The sequence below is a fragment of the Anoplophora glabripennis genome, unplaced genomic scaffold, assembly GCF_000390285.2.
Source record: "Anoplophora glabripennis isolate ALB-LARVAE unplaced genomic scaffold, Agla_2.0 scaffold683, whole genome shotgun sequence".
NCBI lineage: Eukaryota > Metazoa > Arthropoda > Insecta > Coleoptera > Cerambycidae > Anoplophora > Anoplophora glabripennis.
The window spans coordinates 18,735-41,416 of NW_019416842.1; the positions used below are offsets into that span (position 1 = coordinate 18,735).

At 33.7% G+C, this 22,682-nt stretch overlaps 1 protein-coding gene across 1 annotated transcript in view; it reads right to left on the reverse strand.

Annotated features, from left to right (window-relative positions):
* Nucleotides 1-22,682, reverse strand: part of LOC108913399 (A disintegrin and metalloproteinase with thrombospondin motifs 12-like) — a 77,597-nt gene that overhangs the window by 12,902 nt on the left and 42,013 nt on the right. Inside the window, exons 8-13 of the mRNA XM_018718947.1 lie at nucleotides 21,694-21,903; nucleotides 20,228-20,333; nucleotides 17,835-17,959; nucleotides 5,279-5,396; nucleotides 4,617-4,743; nucleotides 4,382-4,502 (exon numbers count right to left, since the gene is read on the reverse strand). Of these exons, the coding sequence (XP_018574463.1) occupies nucleotides 4,382-4,502; nucleotides 4,617-4,743; nucleotides 5,279-5,396; nucleotides 17,835-17,959; nucleotides 20,228-20,333; nucleotides 21,694-21,903 (807 nt within the window). The remainder of the gene's footprint in view (nucleotides 1-4,381; nucleotides 4,503-4,616; nucleotides 4,744-5,278; nucleotides 5,397-17,834; nucleotides 17,960-20,227; nucleotides 20,334-21,693; nucleotides 21,904-22,682) is intronic.

The window sequence follows — 22,682 nt, forward strand, 5'->3', positions numbered from 1 at the left end:
CAGGGCGTTCATTTTACTACAACCCTTTGTGAACATTCTTCTGTAATTTTTTTGTACGTTTAAATTTTTACACGCAACTATCAGAAATAGGTAGAGAAAAATTTTATTCTACACAAAAATGTGTACCTATCAAAAGTCGAAATTATGCTCGGTTATGAAAGTACAGGTATTACAGAAAATAATTGTTTTAACATATTTTTCAAAATCCATTAACATAAACATAATAAATAATATAATTAATAACATAATAAACTGAAAAGTGGCACTAATAAAAAGTCTACTAATTTATAATAAATCTTCTACGTATCCGCCATTATCTTCGACACATTTTCTTAAACGTTTTATGAAACTATTGAGAATAGGAAACAAATTATATGTTCGTCTAACTTGTCGTACGGCGTCTTTTATTCTATCCCAAAGTTCTTCTCCGTATTAGGAATTACAGAATTGTAAACAATTCAATTCAAAAGACCCAAAAAGTAAAAGTCTAATGGATTAAAATCCGGACAGCGAGAAGGCCAAGGAAAGTCACTACTTCCACCAATCCAACGGTTTGGAAATGCTTGATTTAAATGATCTCACAAAATGGCTGTAATGAGCAGGGGCACCATCGTGCATGAACCACATTTGTCGTCTAGTATTAATGCGTACTTCTTCGAGAACTCCAGGAAGTTCTTGCCGAAGGAATTCCAAATAATTTTGCCCGTTCAGCATTGCAGGTAGAGCAATAGGCCTCAAAATAACTGAATATTCATGTCGGAAGTGATGATTTTTTATTGCGTGTGGACTTTCTTCGCTCCACACGTTATAATTTTTCCAATTAACCAACTTCATCTGTAAAGGTAATTCTCCCAAGAAAAGCATGATCCCTGTTATGTAACTGGAGAAATCGTTCGCAAAATGTTAATCTAAGCGGGTGGTCCAGTTCAGGCAAATTTTGTACAGGGTGAAAATGGAAACATTGTAACTGCTTCTGCTCTTTGAACATACCTTCCATTTCGTGAATTAGACTGAAAGTTTCCAATTTCTCCTAATTTGGTGAATAACGAAGCAAACAATGTCTACGATTCGGATAAAGTTCTTCATATGTTCTCTTAGCAGCGCATTCATTAAAATCTTCCTGTAAATATGCCAATCTCATGTCTCTCATTTCATAATTCGTAAACTCATTGTGACGAGGCACTTTCAGAAACAAACTTTTGCAAAATACAAAATACAAGTGACTTATAGAAATTGTCATGTTATTATGTATACGTAGTTATTTTCAAAAAATATGGGATATGTTTTAATAAATATTTTCTGTAATATCTTATAACGGAGCATAATTTCGACTTTTGATAGGTATACATTTTTTATATAGAATAAAATTCTCTACCTATTTCTGATAATTGCGTGTAAAAATTTAAAAGTACAAAAAAGTTACAGAGGAATATTCGCAATGGGATGTAGTAAAATGAACGCCCTGTGTGATTTAACCTAATAGGAACATAATCACTGCATACTTCATGAAGAGAAACTAAACAACAGCAAATTTTGATCAAGTCGATTAACTGGGTTCTGAGTTAAGGAGAAAGCAAGAAATAAAATATGAAACTTTAACACCCTGTAACTATTTTTGCGACATTTTTCGTTTAAGCAAGTTTGGTTAAATCGACACCATTTGGGTTCTAGATTATACATTCGTTGGTGACGCCCTGAATATTCAGAGAAATCTGTTGTTGATGATGAACTTCGGCTAAAGCATTTGAATTTTTTCTGCCTGACATTCTTCACAAAAAATCTTCGACTTGTAGTATCTGTCGGACGTAAAGCACAGTATTTACGGTATATCTTCATTTGATCTGGACTTGAAATCACAAAATATCTCAGAGTATGACTTTTGGAATCGGGAATTCTTATAATAATAATAATAATAGTAATTGAATCTTGTCTTTTATATGATCGACCATTATCTTTAATAGCTCATCTCTTCTCAAAGCTCCACAAACATTATACATACAATTATTAAAATTACCTGAAAATTTGTCCAAAATTAGTTAATACTATCGATTTATATTAATTTGAATTACCTTTTCTAGCAGAAATCTATTATCAGGTGTTTCTTGTAAAAATCTCTCAATTTTCTCTTTCGCTAGAATTCTGGACTTTTTGGAACGGTATTCAATTGACTTGCTTTGTTGAGTATGTTATTAGTTTATTAGTATATTAGTAAATTTACTGACCATAACGTCGAAGGTTTAATTTTATGTTCCAAATATTCCAGTAATACTGTTTCGGACACTTGTTGAAATTTGTTTAAACTCACCACCCTTTGAATTCATTGTAAACAATCTCGCACTGCATGGTCGATTTTTCGGAGATTAATTGTAAAACAGCACTTTGTGCCTTTTCCCATACATTAAACATTAAACACACTTAGAATATGAATTATAATATATAATTCTGATACTACTTTTTCAAACAACTAATTTTTATTGTTTATTAGGCTGCTGTCGTTATGATAGTCATCGCGCCTAAAGCCTCTTGATTCAAACACGGTTCAAACGATTTCAAATATAAATTAAATTGTTGTATATAACACAATTGTCTTATTTTATTGCAGTTTTCGAAAAAATATTGTTTGCATCTCAACGCGAATGAATATTTTGCCTCTTTACGCTCGGCAAAATAACTTCCATTCTTAAACACAAAATTACAATTTCTCGTTCTATATAAAAAAAGAACTATTAAAATATCACTGGTATCTATCTAAAATGTATATACTATATTTTAGATTCAAACAAATCTCTTCGCACTGCATTCATCTACAACTCCACATCTATTTATTTGTTTGCGTTTATGTAACAAGAAGCCGGTTTGGTACAAGAATTTGTTGAGCTCCCCGTGTGTATTTTGCATTTACCACCGCCAACGACGAGGATACACTTTAAATCTAAATCTTTCTTCATAAGCCGCAAGGGAGAATATTTCACGTTCACGTTGGAGCGGCGTTACATAAATCGCGACATCGCGAGGCCTCCACCGTTGTGAAACAGCGTCAGGAACGATTTTTACTTTGGACTTCTATTTTTCAAATTTGTTATGCATTCAAAATTCGGGTAATATTTCACCGAGGCGCATCCGCAACAACATCGTCGGGGCTGGTGGTCATATCTGAGGACTTGATATATAGGACAAATAGGGTGGCCGTGGAAATTTATTTCTTGGTAGTTTAAACGGCGCTGTTTATTTTGAAAACATTAAATTATACAAGGTGAGTCATAACTAGGTGTAAAAATTTAACTGTAACATTTTCTCGCTAAAACTAAATATTTGGTCAAATAAACCTTTGTTCCAAAATACTTCCTTGCAAGATACAAGGTGCTCAATTTCATAAAATAAAAAATAATCTTACTATTTCCAGAACGGCTTAATAGATTGTTTTGAAATTTGTTGTAGTAAATTTCACTGTCAATTGTACTCTCCTGTGAACAACCAGCAGAATACCAGTTAGTGACGTGCAATCATCAATTATAACTTTTAATGTTTTGTTTTTGTTTTCTATTAGAAGCATTCTTTGGGCTTTCTAATTGCTTCGACTTACCAAAAGAAGTGATTTTTCTCTTTATTCCAGATATGGAAGAGTTATTCCTCTTGGTAAGACTTTATTTCTAACTCATCTTTATATGGGGAACTAGAGACAATAACAGCTTTGCCAGCATTAGATCATTTTCACTAAATTCAGCTAGCATTGGGATAGGCATCAAATCAGAAATCAAGTTTGGTGAATTTGAGGAATCAGTTTCTGTTGCATCTACTCGTAGTCTACTGCTAAGGGAATTTTATCAATATCCGGAACCAAATTTCTTGTATCTAGTGATTTAGCTACAAATTCTTCTTCTTTGAATACATTACTATTAACAGGGAAAATACCTGTTTTTCGAAAACCATTTATTACTTCCTCCAGAACTACTGCTCTTATACAGGGTATGTCATATGCACATGATCAAAAAGCTACTGCAGATAAAAAAATATGTTTTGATTTACCTAAATAATACAGCGAAACTGGTGCCCTCTAGGAGCAACGTCAAAATAAGCGTCAAATTCGTAATTTTCACACCAAAATACCCAATACTACCAATTTTCAGTTATGCTATTGAAACTTTCTTATTTATTGAGAAATTTCAGAATAAAATTTAAACCTTGAACACCCTGTATTTCTTAAACCAGCGACATTCGTATAAGGCATAATGAATTCCAACATAATATTTTGGTGTCTAGTATCTCCAGCTTATTGTTGACCCATTCTTTCTAACTCACCCTGTGTAATATAAAAACAGGTTTTTTTTCTTGAAATTTCTGACAGTGTTAGGCTACATAATCAATGTTTGATAGTACTTACGAAGAAGTTAATATCCTCAGCAAGGGGTCCACTGATAACAAGAGCCTCTTTGCCTGCTTCAGGATGAGAATAAATTCCTATGGCACCCCCTATTTTCTTCTCACCATCTTGTTCCTCATTACTAAAACAAGAACGTAAATATTATGAAGACAGACAAAATTCAAAAGTAATAACGACACTACTATAAAACTTCGAGATACTTGCTTTACTAAATTTGAAATGAAAAACTACTTACTGATCCCCATTGAGAAAGAATTTCTTTTCTGTTTTGTCGGAAATAGCAAGGGTATTCGTTGAAGTCCCAAGCTCATCAATTCGAACATTCCTACTTCCTGCTGGTATAGTGACCACCTTTTTGTAGTCTGAAATGGAAAAATGTAGGTACTGAAAGTATATTTTAGGAAGTGTTGTGAGTTTTCGGATTCATAGAAATGTTTTCTTCGGCGATTTGATGCTGATGATACTTGTTAAGCTTCCCTTAAAGTTCCATTAGAAATCCTCGAGGTGAGAGTACCCACAAGTAATGAATTCGAAATGAGAAGAAATTTCGAGTTTCTCGTTTTGATTGTGTTTTTTCATGAGATGCTGATATTTATGGAAGTGGAACAAATTATATGGAGAGTTCTGTGCATGTTAAATTTTACAATAAAATGGAAACAGGGTTCATATTTGTCCCCACTTTTAAGTGTAATAAGTATTTTCATCAAAAGTATTCAGGTTGATCTAATATCTCGTTTGAAGATTACTAGTCAATTATTTTCGAGGAAATGGCGGATGCGCCGATGTTAGTATTATGGAACAAATAATACATAAAAACAAGCCAAATAATGTAGGATAAGAGATAGTTAAAGAAAGTTTAAGGCTTGAATTCTTGGTCGTATATAATGTAATACATACCGACTGCCACTTCTTTGTAAACTTCTTCCACGATTTTGCATTGAGTACCATCGCCATTGCAAATACCGCAAGCATCCTCTACTGCCTCTGAGTCAAACTGGTAGTCGCATCCGACTTTCTAAAAAAGTAAATGACAAAGAAAAACTCTTAGAGAATTAATTGCATACTTGATTGAGTTGCCATCGATAATTATCAAAATATTCTTTTCTTTGTGGACTAGATCAGAAATACTTTACTTTATTATTTGCTATTTATTAAAGAAAATTTAAAAAATGATTAACACATTATTTCAAATTATGAGCAATTAGGTATCGCGCTTTGTTGCAAAGAAAATAAAAATTACATGAACTACTCATAAGAAAAGGATTTTTTATACATAATTCAGTTCAATGGCTGTCAATTTAAAAAAATTTTTAGATTATCTAAAGACACGACAATTAGTTTATTGACAGTGTAACTCTTTTTATTACAAAATAATCATGCTTTAGAATCCATGTGCAAACCGAAATGAGTACTACCATTAAAAACGCTCTTTTTCGCACTTTTAGGTTACCTAGGATATCTCTAAAATCTTAAATGATTTAGCAAATCTGATGTCAAATTCGGATTCAGAGCACCAAAAACCAAAAATAGAGTGAGATTTTTTACTTAAAAACTTTGTCACATTTTCCGGCCAGTCTTATGTAGGTACTCACAATGGATTTAGCATTAGTGCCAAATTTTAGATGACATAATTTGCAATATGCTTTTTCTTAATGCGACAATACACGTGACAAGTTGTACTCGTCGAATGTCAGGAGAGGTTCAAGATTTGTTACATAACTATTTCTTTCCTTTTTCCTTTTTGTTTATTTTACGTAGGTATCTTTCTGCTACTATTGGCTAAACTCTATAGTAGGGGAACCCAAGAGGGGATTTTGGGAGTTACTCAAGCGCAGCAGATTAACATATGGGGGATACCTTGCACCCTGTTGAGTAACTCCACCATATCTAAGTCCTCTATACAAGGCCGCGCGTGTAGGGCAGCCAATCAGAATAGTAAAAGAAATCGATAGTTGGAAATACTCGAGCGCGTCAGATTAAGATATGATGAGTTAATTACATGCTGAAAAGTGTGCATTTCAATAATCTGACGAATTGAGCGTGATGTAAGGCAGTCGGAAGGTCACAAAGTTGCAAAAAAAAACGTCACCTCGACATTCTCGAGCGCGATCGATTTTTTTTTATTTTGAAGGAAATAATTCAAGGATAACGGGAAAAATATAATCTGCCGATTTCCACAAGCCGAAGCAACAAAAATCGTTAACAAAGTTTAGCGCGTGCAGCTGCAGGGAAATACATGTTGTTTTGAAACTCCGTCAGGAAACTCCGGGAGGTGATTCTATGGATGAAAATAACAGCAGTATGTAATGAAAAATTTTTTCGAATTGTCAATCGTTTGCAAGTTACAGCTGGTCCAAGTTAATTTTATTTTTTTATTTAAATAACTTATTTAATTCACGTTCGATTAGTCTCTCATTTGGCACACCCACTAAGTAGATGAAGCTCTATTGGACCAGTCAGAGAAAAGTTTCATTATGCGCCACTAGAGGGCACTTTACCTAGAATTCAAAATTTGTTTGGTTCTTAACTTTTTTCTCTTGCTAGACATCGCAGAAATTTAAACATTATTGAAAAGAGAAACAATATCAGAAAAAAAAATGTACTCTTTGTTCAAGCCGATAAATGTAACCGTTTACCAGGAAATCGCTATTAATGTGTTATTAAACATCAAATTTTTGATAATTCTTTCTGTAATTATGTACAGATTGTCCCAAAATTAATGCAACAAAACTTGGTAATAGATTCTTAAGACAAATTTAGGGGACCCGTATTTTTTATTTTTGCTAATAAAACGATAAAAAACCAAAAATATCGTTTTTTATTAAATTCTGTATAGGATTTATATGTTGTATAACTTATGTGTTATGACAGCAGAAATGGTTCTACAGTTCAGAGTATAATTTGTGCGAATGTGTGTAGACATGTTGTATAATTTTATGTTCTGTGTGATTTTTGTTAAAATTGTTATAATTGTTTTAGGATTTATACATTGTACCTTTTTTTATAATAATATCAACTGTTTTACAGTTCAAATTTAAACTGAAAATTGACATACCACATTTGTACGAATGTATGTAAATAGTGGTCAAATAAATATCTAACTATCTATCTATCTATCTATCTATCTATCTATCTATCTATCTATCTATCTATCTATCTATCTATCTATCTATCTGTCTGTCTGTCTGTCTGTCTGTCTGTCTGTCTGTCTGTCTGTCTGTCTGTCGGTCCGTCCGTCCGTCCGTCCGTCCGTCCGTCTATCTATCTATCTATCTATCTATCTATCTATCTATCTATCTATCTATCTATCTATCTATCTATCTATCTATCTATCTATCTATCTATCTATCTATCTATCTATCTATCTATCTATCTATCTATCTATCTATCTATCTATCTATCTATCTATCTATCTATCTATCTATCTATCTATCTATCTATCTATCTATCTATCTATCTATCTATCTATCTATCTATCTATCTATCTATCTATCTATCTATCTATCTATCTATCTATCTATCTATCTATCTATCTATCTATCTATCTATCTATCTATCTATCTATCTATCTATCTATCTATCTATCTATCTATCTATCTATCTATCTATCTATCTATCTATCTATCTATCTATCTATCTATCTATCTATCTATCTATCTATCTATCTATCTATCTATCTATCTATCTATCTATCTATCTATCTATCTATCTATCTATCTATCTATCTATCTATCTATCTATCTATCTATCTATCTATCTATCTATCTATCTATCTATCTATCTATCTATCTATCTATCTATCTATCTATCTATCTATCTATCTATCTATCTATCTATCTATCTATCTATCTATCTATCTATCTATCTATCTATCTATCTATCTATCTATCTATCTATCTATCTATCTATCTATCTATCTATCTATCTATCTATCTATCTATCTATCTATCTATCTATCTATCTATCTATCTATCTATCTATCTATCTATCTATCTATCTATCTATCTATCTATCTATCTATCTATCTATCTATCTATCTATCTATCTATCTATCTATCTATCTATCTATCTATCTNTATATATTATATGTGTTTATATGTATTATAATTAAAAGAAATAGATTTACGTGTGCAGAAAATAAAATAAAACTTTTTTTTTACAAATTTCAACAAAATTTGTTATTTGTTTTTATTTGCATGTTATTTTCCGTGCTTTTTATTTGTCACATTCAGTGATTTAAAAAAAAAAATAATGAAAAAAATTTTTTTTTCAAACCGTCAGATTAAGAAAACCCCTCCAAATAATCGTCAGATTATGGATCAGCACGACCAGGGCATCAAACTGAACCATCTATATGAAAATCTGACGCGCTCGAGTATTTCAAAATGGCGATTTTTTTTTGGACTTTCAAAAAGCTGCCACGAGTTTGCGTCACATCCGAATCGTCAGTATTTTGAATGGGAGCTTCGTTCGGGTTCACATAACATCCCCTCTCAATACCTGACGCGCTAGAGTAAAATTTTTTGTTCCCCATTTTTAACCTTTCCGTACGGCCGCCTCCACCATCCAAATCGGCAGATTAACATATTTCCATCATCGGAGACACGTAGAGCGTATACACTATCAATATCTGACGTGCCCGAGTATTTCCATGTCACTGTTTTTTTTTACATTTTTGAAAGCCTGTCGACGCTTCCCCCACCGGTGACAGGGTATACATCATATAACCTTTTTTCTTTCTACCATCTAATCTTCAAAATCCAATAGGTCCCCACGACGCTCTAGTAAATCCCTGTTTAGCATCGTGGGCTCCCCTACTACTAGGAGACGAGCAACCCCCAACATAAATATTTTTCCGGACCCCCATATTGTGTATCGAGTTTTTTTTCTAATATTGTTTAGACAAGAGTCCAACGGTTTTACCTCCTTTCCGAGGGATGGTATGTCTTTCTATACAAATATTTTATTTAAATTTGAAGATGTATTAGCCCTATCGGGAGATTACTTGGGAAGAAATAACATAGTCCAGCACAAGATCAACACTGATGATCATGCGTCCATTAAGCAAAGGCAAAGAAGAATTCCACTCATTAAACAAGAGGAACATGGAACATCGAGGTGTAATTGAACCATCAAACAGTCCATGGAGTTCAGCAGTAGTGTTAGTCAGTACGAAAGACTGTTCTACCAGAAGGGTAAATGATATAACATAGGAAGATTGTCATCCTCTACCTAGAATCGATGACATCCTGGCAAATGCAAAATGGTTTTCTACGTTGGATCTCAAAAGTGGTTATTGGTAACGCTCCAGGTATTTTTGAGAGAGAGGCCGTTTTACAAGGATTTACCTAGAAGACCTGTCTTGTATATCTCGATGACGTCATTATATTAGGCAAGACCTTTGAAGAACACGCGAGGAACATTGATGATATTTACAAGAAGATTAAAGGAGCTAATCTAAAATTTAATCCCCACAAGTGCAACTTTTTTCAAAAAGAAGTCGAATACCTGAGTCATATTATATCAGCAAGTGGTGTTAAAACTGATTCTAGGAAAACTGAAACTGTACGAAACTGGCCTATTCCAAAGGACACATATCAATCAAGAAATTTCCTAGGTATGTGCTCCTATTACATAAGATTTGTTCGAAGACTCGCAGATCTTGCTAGACCATTACACCGACTCACTGAAAATGACCAAGTCTACGATATTGGCCGACCCTAGTTGATGCAGATGCCAGCAACACTGGAGTCTGAGGTACCTAATCACAAATCCAGAATGGAGAACGAGTAGTAGTTTACTTCAGCAAGGCATTGTCAAAACCAGAGAAGAACTATTATGTAATCAGGAAGGAGTTATTAGCCGTTCACATTGAGAACAGGTCATGCCTCCTTGAAATGACTGTTCTAGTTTGCGAACACAGAAGGTCAAATAGCTCGTTGGTTTGACATGAGTATGACTTCGCTACTGAACATAGAAGAGGACGACTTCATCGGAACGCAGAAGATCGTGTCCGAAAGATGTTCACATTGCAATCGCGACGAGACAAAAAAATTTGGGAACTTGTTCCGAAGAACAGCAATTGTAACAGATGTCCATCCGTTGAGAAACAAAATAACTTAGCGAATACCAACGGAATGATAACAGTCTCCCTTATCTTGGAAAATGGGTTTCTGAAGAAGCAATAGCAAAGTCCAGATGGCAAAGAAATACGAAAGCAGATTGCCACTTCCAAGGAATAGAGTCAGCGAAGTGTTAAGAGAAGATGGAGTAGGTGGAGGACACTTCGGCGTTAACAAGACTTTGAATAAAGGTAGAGAAAGGTTCTACTGGCTAGAAAGCCGAGCAGATGTAGAAGAATGGTGTTGGCAGGGACCCAGAACTAGAAGTCGAGATTAAATGAAACAATACAACAACGTTGGAGCTCCCTTCGAGGGAATTGCCGTGGACATCGCCGGCCAATTCCCCAGACAGAATCTGGAAACCGTTACCTCCTAGTAGCGATGAATTACTTCAGTATATGGCTAGAAGTATGTCCCATACCCAATCAAAAAACAGGGAGAGTACCAGGAGTTATCATTGAAAATCTCTTCTGCCTACTTGGCGTTCCAAGAGAACTGCATTCGGATCAAGGGCGAAATTTGAATCCGATGTGTTCCAAAGGGTTTGTCAGTTGATGGATATCAAAAAGACAGACCCCTGCATCTGAGGCATGGTGGAGAAATTTAATCAGATTCTGGAGAATTACCGAAGAATAGTCGTCAATGAGCACCAAACCGAGTGGGATCGATATATGCCTATTCCTGTTGCTCTATCAATCAGCAGTCCATGAAACTACTGGAAGAACACCAGCCAGCATAGTCTTCTGTAAGGAATCAAGGATACACTTCGACATTGTTTGTGGCTGTTCAGAAGATCGAATTGATACACCAGAAGAGTACCCATTCGAGTTAGCCAAAAGAATCGATGCCATAACCTCAGACAGAAAATGAATTTCGAAAGGCTGAAAACCCGGTACTATGTTAAACCCAATACCAGTGCATTCCAGGCGGTAGGTACATGGTGTACAGCTAGTAAGGAAGAAGGGAAAGTCCCCAAAGCTCCAGAACTCCTGAGATGGCCTATATGCGGCGATCAAGAGGATTAACGACGTAGTCTACAGAATCCAAAGGGGGTCCAGAGCGAAAATGAAAGTCGTTCACCTGGATCGTTTGACCTAATACCAAGCACCTACCGAAGAAAAGTCAGATTGTTGATCGAGACGGTCACCTTTAGGAGGGGACAGTGTAGCCAAATTCGGCGTGGTGTGCTTTGCTTATACATTTGTTTTAATTATTTGTTTCATGATGTTTCTAAAACATGTTCCGTTTCTATCATGTTCTTAGAAGCTTAAAGATTATTCTATACTGTTCTTAGAAACCCCTGGATAGTTCTAGAAACAAATAAAAATATATAAAAAGGCGCGCTGACGCGCGGGAAGAGTTTTTTAAGGTTAAGTTGTTATTGTTATTGTGAATTGTCGAAGTTGTAAACATTGTGTATAAAACTTGTGCTAAATAAAGGAAGTTCTATATAGTATTTTAAGTTTATTTCTACTTATTTAAGTATTTTATTATTTGTTTTTATTACACTTTTTTTTAATTTTTAATATTATTTTTACATTCATTATAAATGTGTCAACATATTTATAAAATAATCAAACATGGTGGAAACTATTATTAGAAATAAGAGTTTGTTTATGTTATTTTACTTTAATTAAATTTTCATGAAAATTATTGCTATTTTTCATCATTTACCTAATAATGTAACCAGGAAATAGTTTTACTCGTATAGTTTAAGAACTTAAAGTAATTGCAATACCAGGCAGTCGAGTTCCGTCTATTCCAAACCTGCAACAAATTGATTCCGAAACAGAAAAAAATATTAGCCGTATGCCTAAGCAGATCATTTCCTGTGGCATTACCCCGAGCGGCGGAGATACAAACATACGGGAACCCATTTCTGAGATTGTCATCTTATTTACTACAGATAAAAGTGATTCGATCGTAATTCTGAATAAATTTATTTTTGCTTCGGTCCCGTTTCCGGCCGGAAATTCAATATATCGGCTTATTTTTGCTGTGGGGTTAAAGAGACTTAGCGGAGGAATAATGTATCCCTCTCCGGGCGGTACGCAGCGTATGTCAGCAGGAATGCATGCTTCTTCTCTCCATGAAATATAGCCATCTGTAATGGCCAAACACGGAATAGACGTTCCGCAATTCATCACGTCTGCATTACGTATGCATTGAAAAAGACACTGTAGACAAAAGTCATCGTACGAGCTAGTCTTTTTAACAATGAGTATGTTTCTACAGCCCTATATAGTCTCTTAGTACAGATGAAACCGAAACTATCATTCAGTATTTATTCACTTTTGGGAACACAAGAAATCTGTATGTGTCTTAAATGGGTCTAATCCGCAATGTAACTGAATCTATAGATCTACTGTAGCTGATTTTATAGGCAAATTATAATTGTACTACACTGTAAGAAAAATTGGACCTATTTTCACTCAATTTCACTCAATAATGTATCAATTTCTGTCCGCACCCGATTGAGTGAAATTTTCCCGTATTATTGCGAGTAGAATTAAAATTTTATGAGTGAAACTATTAATTTTTTATTCAAAAATTATTTACAGCGTATGCAGTAACTATAACCCTAATTTTGAATCCTTAATAAAGAAAATCTTAACTTGTTGAATTTAATTACAACAAATTAAAGACTCCCGTAATGTTTAAAACTGCAATACTTAAAAAGCAAATGTATTAAATTACTTATAAGGCAAATGGAACAAATAAACGCTTAGCTAATTATTAAAACACAAAGTACGTAAATTGTTACTTACTCTAAAATACGTTTAGTTGACAAACCTGTCAAACTAAAGTTGCGATAAACTATACAGGGTGATTTTTAAGTTTATACTTTCCTTTTAACACTGTACAGAATGCGAGATAATAAGAAAATTTTTCAAATAAAATTATGTCCGAAAATGCTTCGTTTCCGAGATACAGGGTGTTAAAGTTTTAAGGAAAAAATGCCTTTTTTATCATAACTTTCCTACCACTCCAGATATTTCCACAAAATTTGGTACACATCTTTTGACCATTAAATTACATTTTTTGATGTAAAAGTTTTCAAAAAATGTTTACCAGTGGCGTTCGAACAGGATTTGTATTGAATTGTTTTAGAGAAAAAAAAAAGTACTCCACTGCTTTTTCTTAAAATCAATATTATGTTTGTAATACTGATTTACTTTGGAGTTAATTTGGTCTCTTGATATTTGTTCATACGACGAACGGTTTTCGTTTAAAGAAATAAAAGCCATTTTAATGCATGGCAAAATCGCTAAAATCTGATATGGTGTTTTGTATGTAAAATTTGTTTTTGACTAATTTGTATTAAAGTAAGGCCAATTACTTACATTACTACAATTCAAATGTAATGAAAAAAATGTATCAGTAGGTATTATTTTCAATAAAAGAAGCAACATTTTCAAATCGCTTTATTTAGGTACCTGAAAAAAAAAGGATCCAAAAACTGAACCACGTGTAAAAAATTATCGGTTAAAAGTATGTTTATCTTTAGGTTTTTATGTCAAACAATGGGTTGTCAATTTCTTGTAGATCACTTGTGTCATACCTTTCCGACGTGATTTTATTAGTTTGCGACTATTTCGATTGTGAAAATGGCTCATACTCATGAGAATAATGAACTTGTGGATATGCTGCTAAGTTACGGGGAGTGTCATCACAATGCGGCTGCAGCTTCGCGGCTATATGCGGAACGCTTTCCCTTAAGAGTCCATTCCACACCCCGTACTATTATCAATGTTGTTCGGAGGGCAAGAGAAACAGGTGATTTAAGGGAACATCGTGGGGGACATGCAGGAAGACCGAGACAACCTGACAATGTACAGAAAAAACAACAAATTTTAAATATTATGGATGAAGACCCATCAAGAAGTACTCGAAATATTGCAGATGAGGTAGAATTAAGTCAATCAAAAGTATGGAAAACACTGCGGGAAAATCAAGCTATATCCATTTCATGTTCAACGTGTACAAGCGCTACTACCTGAAGACCATCCCCGCAGAGTCCAGTTCTATGAATGGCTCCTACAGAACCAAGCAGCTGATCAAAATTTTTCTAGAAGAATTGTTTCTGTGGACGAGGCAATATTTACTCGAAATGGAATCAATAATTTCCGAAATACTCATGTATGGGCTATTGATAATCCCCATGCTATTAAGAGGACAAATTTTCAACACAGATTTTCTGTAAATGTATGGGCAGGCATTGTGAATGGAATACTCATTGGGCCCCACATCTTACCTGACCGTTTAACGGGCGAAGAATATCTAAACTTTTTGTAAAATCATCTGCCTAATCTCTTAGAAGAAGTACCAATTAATATCAGGCAAAACATGTGGCTTTTGCAAGATGGGGCTCCTCCTCATTTTAGAAGGGATGTGAGGAAATTCTTAGATAATACTTTTCCCAATAGATGGATTGGTAGAAATGGACCAGTTGCGTGGCCACCTCGATCCCCAGACCTCACTCCATGTGATTTCTTTTTATGGGGTTACATGAAGAGTTTAGTTTTTAAAACGCCTGTAAACACACGGAAGAAAATGATTGTTCGCATAGAACAGGCTGCAGCAACAATAAGAGTTTCCTCTTATTGTTGCTGCAGCCAACTTCGTTGCTACGCGCCGTCACAGAACATTGGATAAAACGTGCACAGTGTTGCATAACAGAAAATGGTGCCAACTTCGAACATTTAATTTAACTTAGGACATAAGTATTGCATCTTTCTTACTAACAGAAATGTGTACCTATCTCGTTTGGTTTACAGTTAATAAATAAAAAGTTACATAAAAAACCTGTTTCTTTTAGGAACCTCTTACACAGTCAAAAACCTATCGCCACTGGTACATACAATACAAATTAGTCAAAAACGAATTTTACATACAAAACACCATATCAGATTTTAGCGATTTTGCCATGCATCAAAATGGCTTTTATTTCTTTAAACGAAAACCGTTCGCCCTATGAACAAATATCAAGAGACCAAATTAACTCCAAAGTAATTCAGTATTACAAACATAATATTGATTTTAAGAAAAAGCAGTGGCGTACCTTTTTTTTAAACAATTCAATACAAATCCTGTTCGAACGCCACTGGTAGAAATTTTTTGAAAACATTTACATCAAAAAATGTAATTTAATGGTCAAAAGAAGTGTACCAAATTTTGTGGAAATATCTGCAGTGGTAGGAAAGTTATGATAAAAAAGGCATTTTTTCCTTAAAACTTTTACACCCTGTATCTCGGAAACGAAGCATTTTCGGACATAATTTTATTTGAAAAATTTTCTTATTTTCTTGCATTCTATACAGTGTTAAAAGGAAAGTATCAACTTAAAAATCACCCTGTATATACTTGTACACAACAACTTCTAATACACAAGCAGGTAATTAATTTTGAACAAGGAACTGGTATTTGAAGAAACAAAAATTAAAACTTCGTTGGTGGTAAATTTGAATTGAGAAATACGTAATTTGATTTTGTACAAATACGCATTAAATAAAATAGTACAGAATGATTATTTTCAAAGTAGCGATTTCAGCAACTATTTTCTTGTTACCGCAAACCGTTACCATCGAAATTTCAAATGTTTCGATGAAGTATCCTGTTGGCTATGGGATATTTTCCGCAGATATCTATAACAGGAATAGCATTGCTGAAAATCACCATATGACACATTTTCAAACGATTCTTAAGTATTTATATTTGTATTTAAAATTTTATCAACATTTTATTTAAAATTTCTGAATTAATGCAAAAAAATTGTGTACAGTATTAATACAAATACCGAAAATAGCTGCGATGTACGTATGCACTTACAGCACTATTGGAAATAGCTTATTGATGACAATAGTAAGGGCAGAAGATGTATATAAACATTTTTGTAAAGATATTTCAAAGTTTATTTTATGAAGTTGATTATTTGTGGAATTTTACGAAGCGAAATGTAGGATCAGTTAAGGGTTATTTTTATGAAAATAGTTTTGCCTAACCAAAAATTTTATACTGCAAGAGCAGGAAAAAAAAGTAAGAAATATATATCACTGTATATCGCACATTTCAGTAAGTGGTTGATGTTTCGTTCTCTTTTTCAAAGTATCTGACTTATCATCTGAAAAAGCATTTACCTATTTAACTTTTTCTTTCCTATTTTATATAAAAAGTTTAAATTCAAGAGTTATATGTTAGCAACACGGCAAAGTTTATCTATGCTAGTCATAAATGCTAGAATAAGGCCAGCGGTTCTCAATATGTTTTCTATTAAAGAATTGGGAGTACCTATTTATTTTAAATTTCTCTTAATTTTTTCGCAGAAAGAAATATTACTTATACGTTCTACAGAATAAATGTACCGTTATTTAAAATACAATATGTATGCATATAAAGTTCATCCTATATGTATATACTACAGTGATAGTATTTTACATTATAGAGCCATTACATTGTGTTTAACAGGCAAGCACGTAAGTTAATTTTCATCAAGATTATTAGTACAAATGAAAATTTTGCTGCACTTTTGGATAGCCATTGCTTTTTTATAGCTACGGATGACAAATAAGCTTATTATTATTGAGAGATCCCTAACATGTTATATTTTTTACCAAGATAGCGAGATTACTGTTAAACTGCATTTACGACTATGGACACCAATCCCCGAAAGAGCTCAAATAACTTCAACTTTTTTACGAACCTTATTGATTTGTGAGAGCTGACAGATAATTTTGGGGTTGTATGTCATACCATTCCTTAGCGAGTTTTGTACTATTCATATTACATGCTGCATTAATGAAAAAATTAGTTGAAATTGAAATTAAACAGTTTCTGAAATAGATTTGGAAAAGATGTAGTTACTTGTAACTGATAGGTAACCCTCTATAACAAATACTTTATAAATTATTGCTATTATCGATTTATTGGAAATAAATTCTCGTAATGACTTATAGCTCATAAGTCACTAGTGACTTTTATTAAATAAACTGCTATTGATTTATGACACATACGTAATTACTTGTCTTTAGTACTCTTTAATAAGTTATGGGAAAATTTGACGCAAAAGATAAACATATAGAGGACAACCTCATTCTGTAGATGGCATTACTTTTGGTAGCAGAAAAATATTTATCTAAAACTCGTGTGTTACACGAACAATTTTGAAGTCATCATACCAATATTTACTTCTAAGTCGTATGAGTCTTGTTCATTTATACAAAAAGTATATATTTTTCAAATATAGGTAGTCTTTTAATACTATCGGTTACTTTAATTCTGTTGTAACTACTTTTGAGGTCTGACAATTACAACTTTAGCCAAAGAGTACTTACTCTACATACGCCATCAATACACATATCCTTCGTTCCTGCCTTGCAAGGAGTCCCGTTTTCAACTGCATCTTTCAGCTTGGAGTAAGTTCGTTGCTCGTTCACACAATAGAGGGCGCAAGGCTCCTCTACAAAAAAGTAAATTTATGCAGAATAACTAAAATTACAATTATTAGGTGATAAAATATGAAGCGCTACGCCACTGCCAAGAGAGCTGCCAATTTATTATAAACAAAGCTAATTTTGTAATTGTGCCTGATGTTATAATGCAGCACTAATAACAGTTTCAAGTAAATTCACTGATATTCAGTAATTTTAATGGCGTTGTTTCCTCAGTCAATATTAAATTTATTAATATTGTAGATAAACGACTTTTACGTTTTGTGGACGAAAAACTGTTGTTTCATTCATATTAAGCTAATTCAAATAAGTCCTATCAAATGAAGTAAACCACATTCTTCGATATCAGAATCTAGGTATGCAAAAACATCAAACCTCAGACAAGATTGCTACTGCTGGTACTGTGTATTATTGAATTACACCACACTAGCTCTTACCACATAGTTAGTACCCGCAGTACCAGCAGTTAGCAGTGTTGTTTGTGAGGTTGGATGTCTTTTCATACCCAGATTTCTGGTATCGAAGAATATCGTTTGACTTAATATTTTAATAAAGAGTAAAAAAAGAAAAACTTGTTTTGACACTTAATGAATATCATGAAAAAGTCAATTTTTAATAATAGTTACAAAAATACAAAAAAAAAATACTTTTTTAATATCATTTCCGTGGCAATAAATGGTTAACCATTATCTCTTTCGTCTTTTCTTCAAGAGATTAAGGCCTCTGGTCAACGTTTATATTGGCTGTGTTCTAATGTTTGATTTCAAATTTAAAATCATTAATACTTTATGTTTCTGTCCTTGACTTTTACGTATTTCGTTTCTAAATTTCAAGTAATTCTAAGCAATCGTCTCGGTCGAAAATATTTCAATTTGTTTGTCTTGGCAGCTTGCAGCTTATCTTGAGAAAAGCTGCTCCTAAGTTATTTGAGATGTTATAAACAATATCAACATTAGATTTCATTCATATGAGGTAGGGAGATAGTTGCCAGATATTCCTTATTTTCCTTCATCTTAGGTATCCATTTCCTCGAGATATGGTTTCCGTCTAAGTATACAGAGAGTGACATCCGGATTTTTCTTTATAAGGACATCAAAGAACAGAAGAGTATTTCCCCCAATTCCATAGTAAAGCAATACACATTCAGAAAAATTTGAACGAAGGTTTGGAATTTGAAAACAAAAAATCAACAACCGAACTTCACAGGACAGTGACTAAAAGCAATGAACGCCATGGATGGCAAATATAAAAAGTCTGGGCAGATGACGTGAAGAACATCACAGAAATTGTTATGCTGTTTCAACTGCCACTGCACGCTGCAAGGCCTAGAAGCTACTTCTCTTATGTTTTTCTGTAATTTCTAAAGTGTGGCCACACGTAAATTTTTTATAGTTGTGCTAATTTGTAAAAGTATTACACAATCTAGTTCTGCATTTTATTATGACCACAAATATGAATTATACTACTATGTATTAATTTCGTAATGAGATAAATGTTCAAAATTTATTTGTGTTGTACTTTATTGAAGGTTGTGACAGTAGCAATACAAAGGAGATAAACAATAATAAATAGATGCTGAAGACTTGGATCAACTTCTCCGAAAAATAACCGGAAAAAATAATTTTTGAATTGACCAATCAGACTTTCCAGTAATTAAAAAGAAGCTACCATGTACTTTAACCTAAAGATAGTAATGTTAAGTGACTTTTCCAGAGTTTCATTGGTATTTGTCTCATAAACTTTTTTTAAGGCGTGAGCAGTAACAAGCCTTGCCACACTTATAATTGAATCTCATTATTTTACTTCCATCGTACTTTCAATACAACGTATTACAAAGTTGTTACGATTTATGTCGGATATTTTTTATCACATATAGTGTATATACAATTTGTCTATTGTTTCCTAAAGAGCTGTCCTTGGGTTAGCAAAAAGTATAGGTGAGTTTGCGTCATAAGCATCCTTAGTGAAACTCCTTCGCTCCCCAGGAAACAAATGACGCAATCCGTTTGCCTTAATCATTCCCTCAGTTTCAATTACGAAATGTTCCAATTAATTTCGGCCTCAAATATTAATTGTTCCAATAAGTTTAATGTCCGCTGTTCCGCAATTAAAATATTGATTAATTCGACCAAGTGCCTGAATTTTAATTTAATTTGACTTTGATATGAACAAGTGAAAGGTAAGGTTCCCTTAGTGTATTTAGTATATCGATCAAAATAATGCACCTATTAAATAAAACAGATATGCTGTTTCAGGTAATCAATTGTATTACTAACTTGCATCACTGTACACTTTCCATGTATGAAGCTGGCCATTGAATGGTTTCTTGTTCTGTTTCGTGCACTGGACTTCTCTAAAGGTAGGCGTATTAGTTGGGCAAGGCTGCAAAAGAGAATGTATCATATAGAATGATATACATTCACGTAGGGTAGCACCACTCTCGTATTTTAGAACCCCTGATTCTAAATGATGATTTTTCCTTTGCGTGGGGTACTCGTCGTGAAATCTGCCTCTTATAATAACATATGGTTTTTGTACAAAATAATTAAAACATATTTTAGTTCGAGAACAAGTCAGGTCAAAAAATCCTTGCTAAAGTTAAGGAAATGCAATATTACCCCTTAAATAGGATTTATTTACTCTAATTAACCATACACCAACAGTTCAATTGACGGCAAACTAACTGATAAAGCTTCATGTGCATATGATGACGTTTCACAGCAAACCGAAAACCAATTTTACCTGATGGATCTAATTGAATGATCAGGTCACGTCGGAAGATTAAATATTGTCATGAAATATTTGATACAACACAAGTTTGATATGAGAGATTAATCTTTACCAATTAAATCCTATGAATCCTAGTGAATTTTGATGTGACGTCGCTGTTTACAGAAGGGCCAGTTAAATAAGCTTGGAAGCTTTGGATAATCAAACAGATCGAGTAGCTTTAGCAAATATCGATATGAAAGTCTTCAGGAAGAAAGCTCTGGAGTCAACCCATTCCTGAACCACATCAATGTAATACGTACGGATATCAGCTTCATCACAGAGATGGAAAAAAATGGTACATTGCTGTTCCTAGATGTCTTTGTCAAAGAATAACCGGGTGGCACCTTTGCATAAGGTCAACCCATACAGACAGATATCTGAATACTGAGTCTCATCACCATCGAGCATGAGCCTTCTGAAAGGCAGAACAATTAGAGCGACGGACTACAGCAATTACGATTTGCTCTTAAGAGAGCATATTGTACGAGCCATCAGGAAAGCATTTAAGAATAAAGAAAATAGGAATATTTGGCAACAATCTATCTACCCTACATACAAGGATGGACTGACAACATAAGTTGCATCTCAAAAAAACACAAAATTAATAAGACAAGTTGCAAGAACGACCTACTCTAAGAATAAATAAATCGCCGAATTTTCAATGAAATAGTACTTTACTATTTTTTCAACTATTTTTTTTTATTTATTTTCAAGGAACTTTATTACTATACGAGAGTGGTGCTACTAATAAAACATTGTACAAATAATTGAAAATACAAATCATCGTAGGCATTATAATTTTCAGTTATCACAAGGTTTTAAGTTCATCCAAAATTCATATGCATGCTCATTAATGAAATTTACTTTTTAAAGATTTAGCCTTTCTTAAAGATTTTACTCTGTAGTTTAATATGAAGACATTTTTAAACATTTTTAAAATGCTACACAACATACAATACTTCGAACTTACAGTTGTGTTACAAAGCTTGATCTTCTTTCTCTCCCCCAGACAGAACTTGCCCAAGAACTGTGGTACTGGGTTGGTACAGTCTCGCTCAGATGTAGAGACTCCTCCACCACAAGACCTCGAGCACTTGGAATAAGGACCCCACTCGCCCCAACCTCCGTTGATGGCAGAAGGACGTTCCCCTATTTGCACGCACTTACCATGGAAACACCACTATAAAAATATTTTGAGAGTAAGTGGAGAGGATACTGGTTGATCAACAAAACCAAGTGCAATAGCTATTGGCTCTATGATGCTTCAGATTAATGATCAATAATTTTTGGTCAATTATTGAAGATATAGACTTGGTGCAGTCGTAGCAACATTGAGGGAAAAGTAATGCTAGTGTTTCAGCTGTCAAAAAATTAGTTGACGTAGAGAATATTCTTTTACAGATTTAGAACTTTTGTGTTTTGAGGTTTATTCGCAGAATGCACCGTTCATGGTAAAAAGTTCAAAAACCAAGACAAGGAGAGCATTGATAGCAGTGGAATGAATTAAATAGCCTTGAAAAAATTCCCTTTCGTAAATAAAAGACAGTCAGACTGATTCAACTTTTTCCTATTTCTATACCTCTAACTTTGTCTATCCAAAACTGTAGAAACACTTTCTCTGTGTTGCATAATAATTTTAATTGAGACCCATCAGACTTCAGACTCTTCTTATTTCGAATCCACTGGTTAGTTTTTGCTTAAATTTAGGTACCTACCACCACTGGACTGTGCTAAGTTTGTCGCGCTTGAGTATTTGATGGTTTTAAATTTTTAAAGAATCATATAACTCTTAAATATATTTTTAGAAAAAAATGTTACTCTTGTTTTTTCTGTTTGTTTATCAAACCTCACAGTTACATCTTGTAGATATGGAAGACCGTATTCAGACTGCTATCAGCAAACGATAGTTCTCACCACCACTGAAGTTACTTCTTCATCTTCCACCTGATGAAACTGACA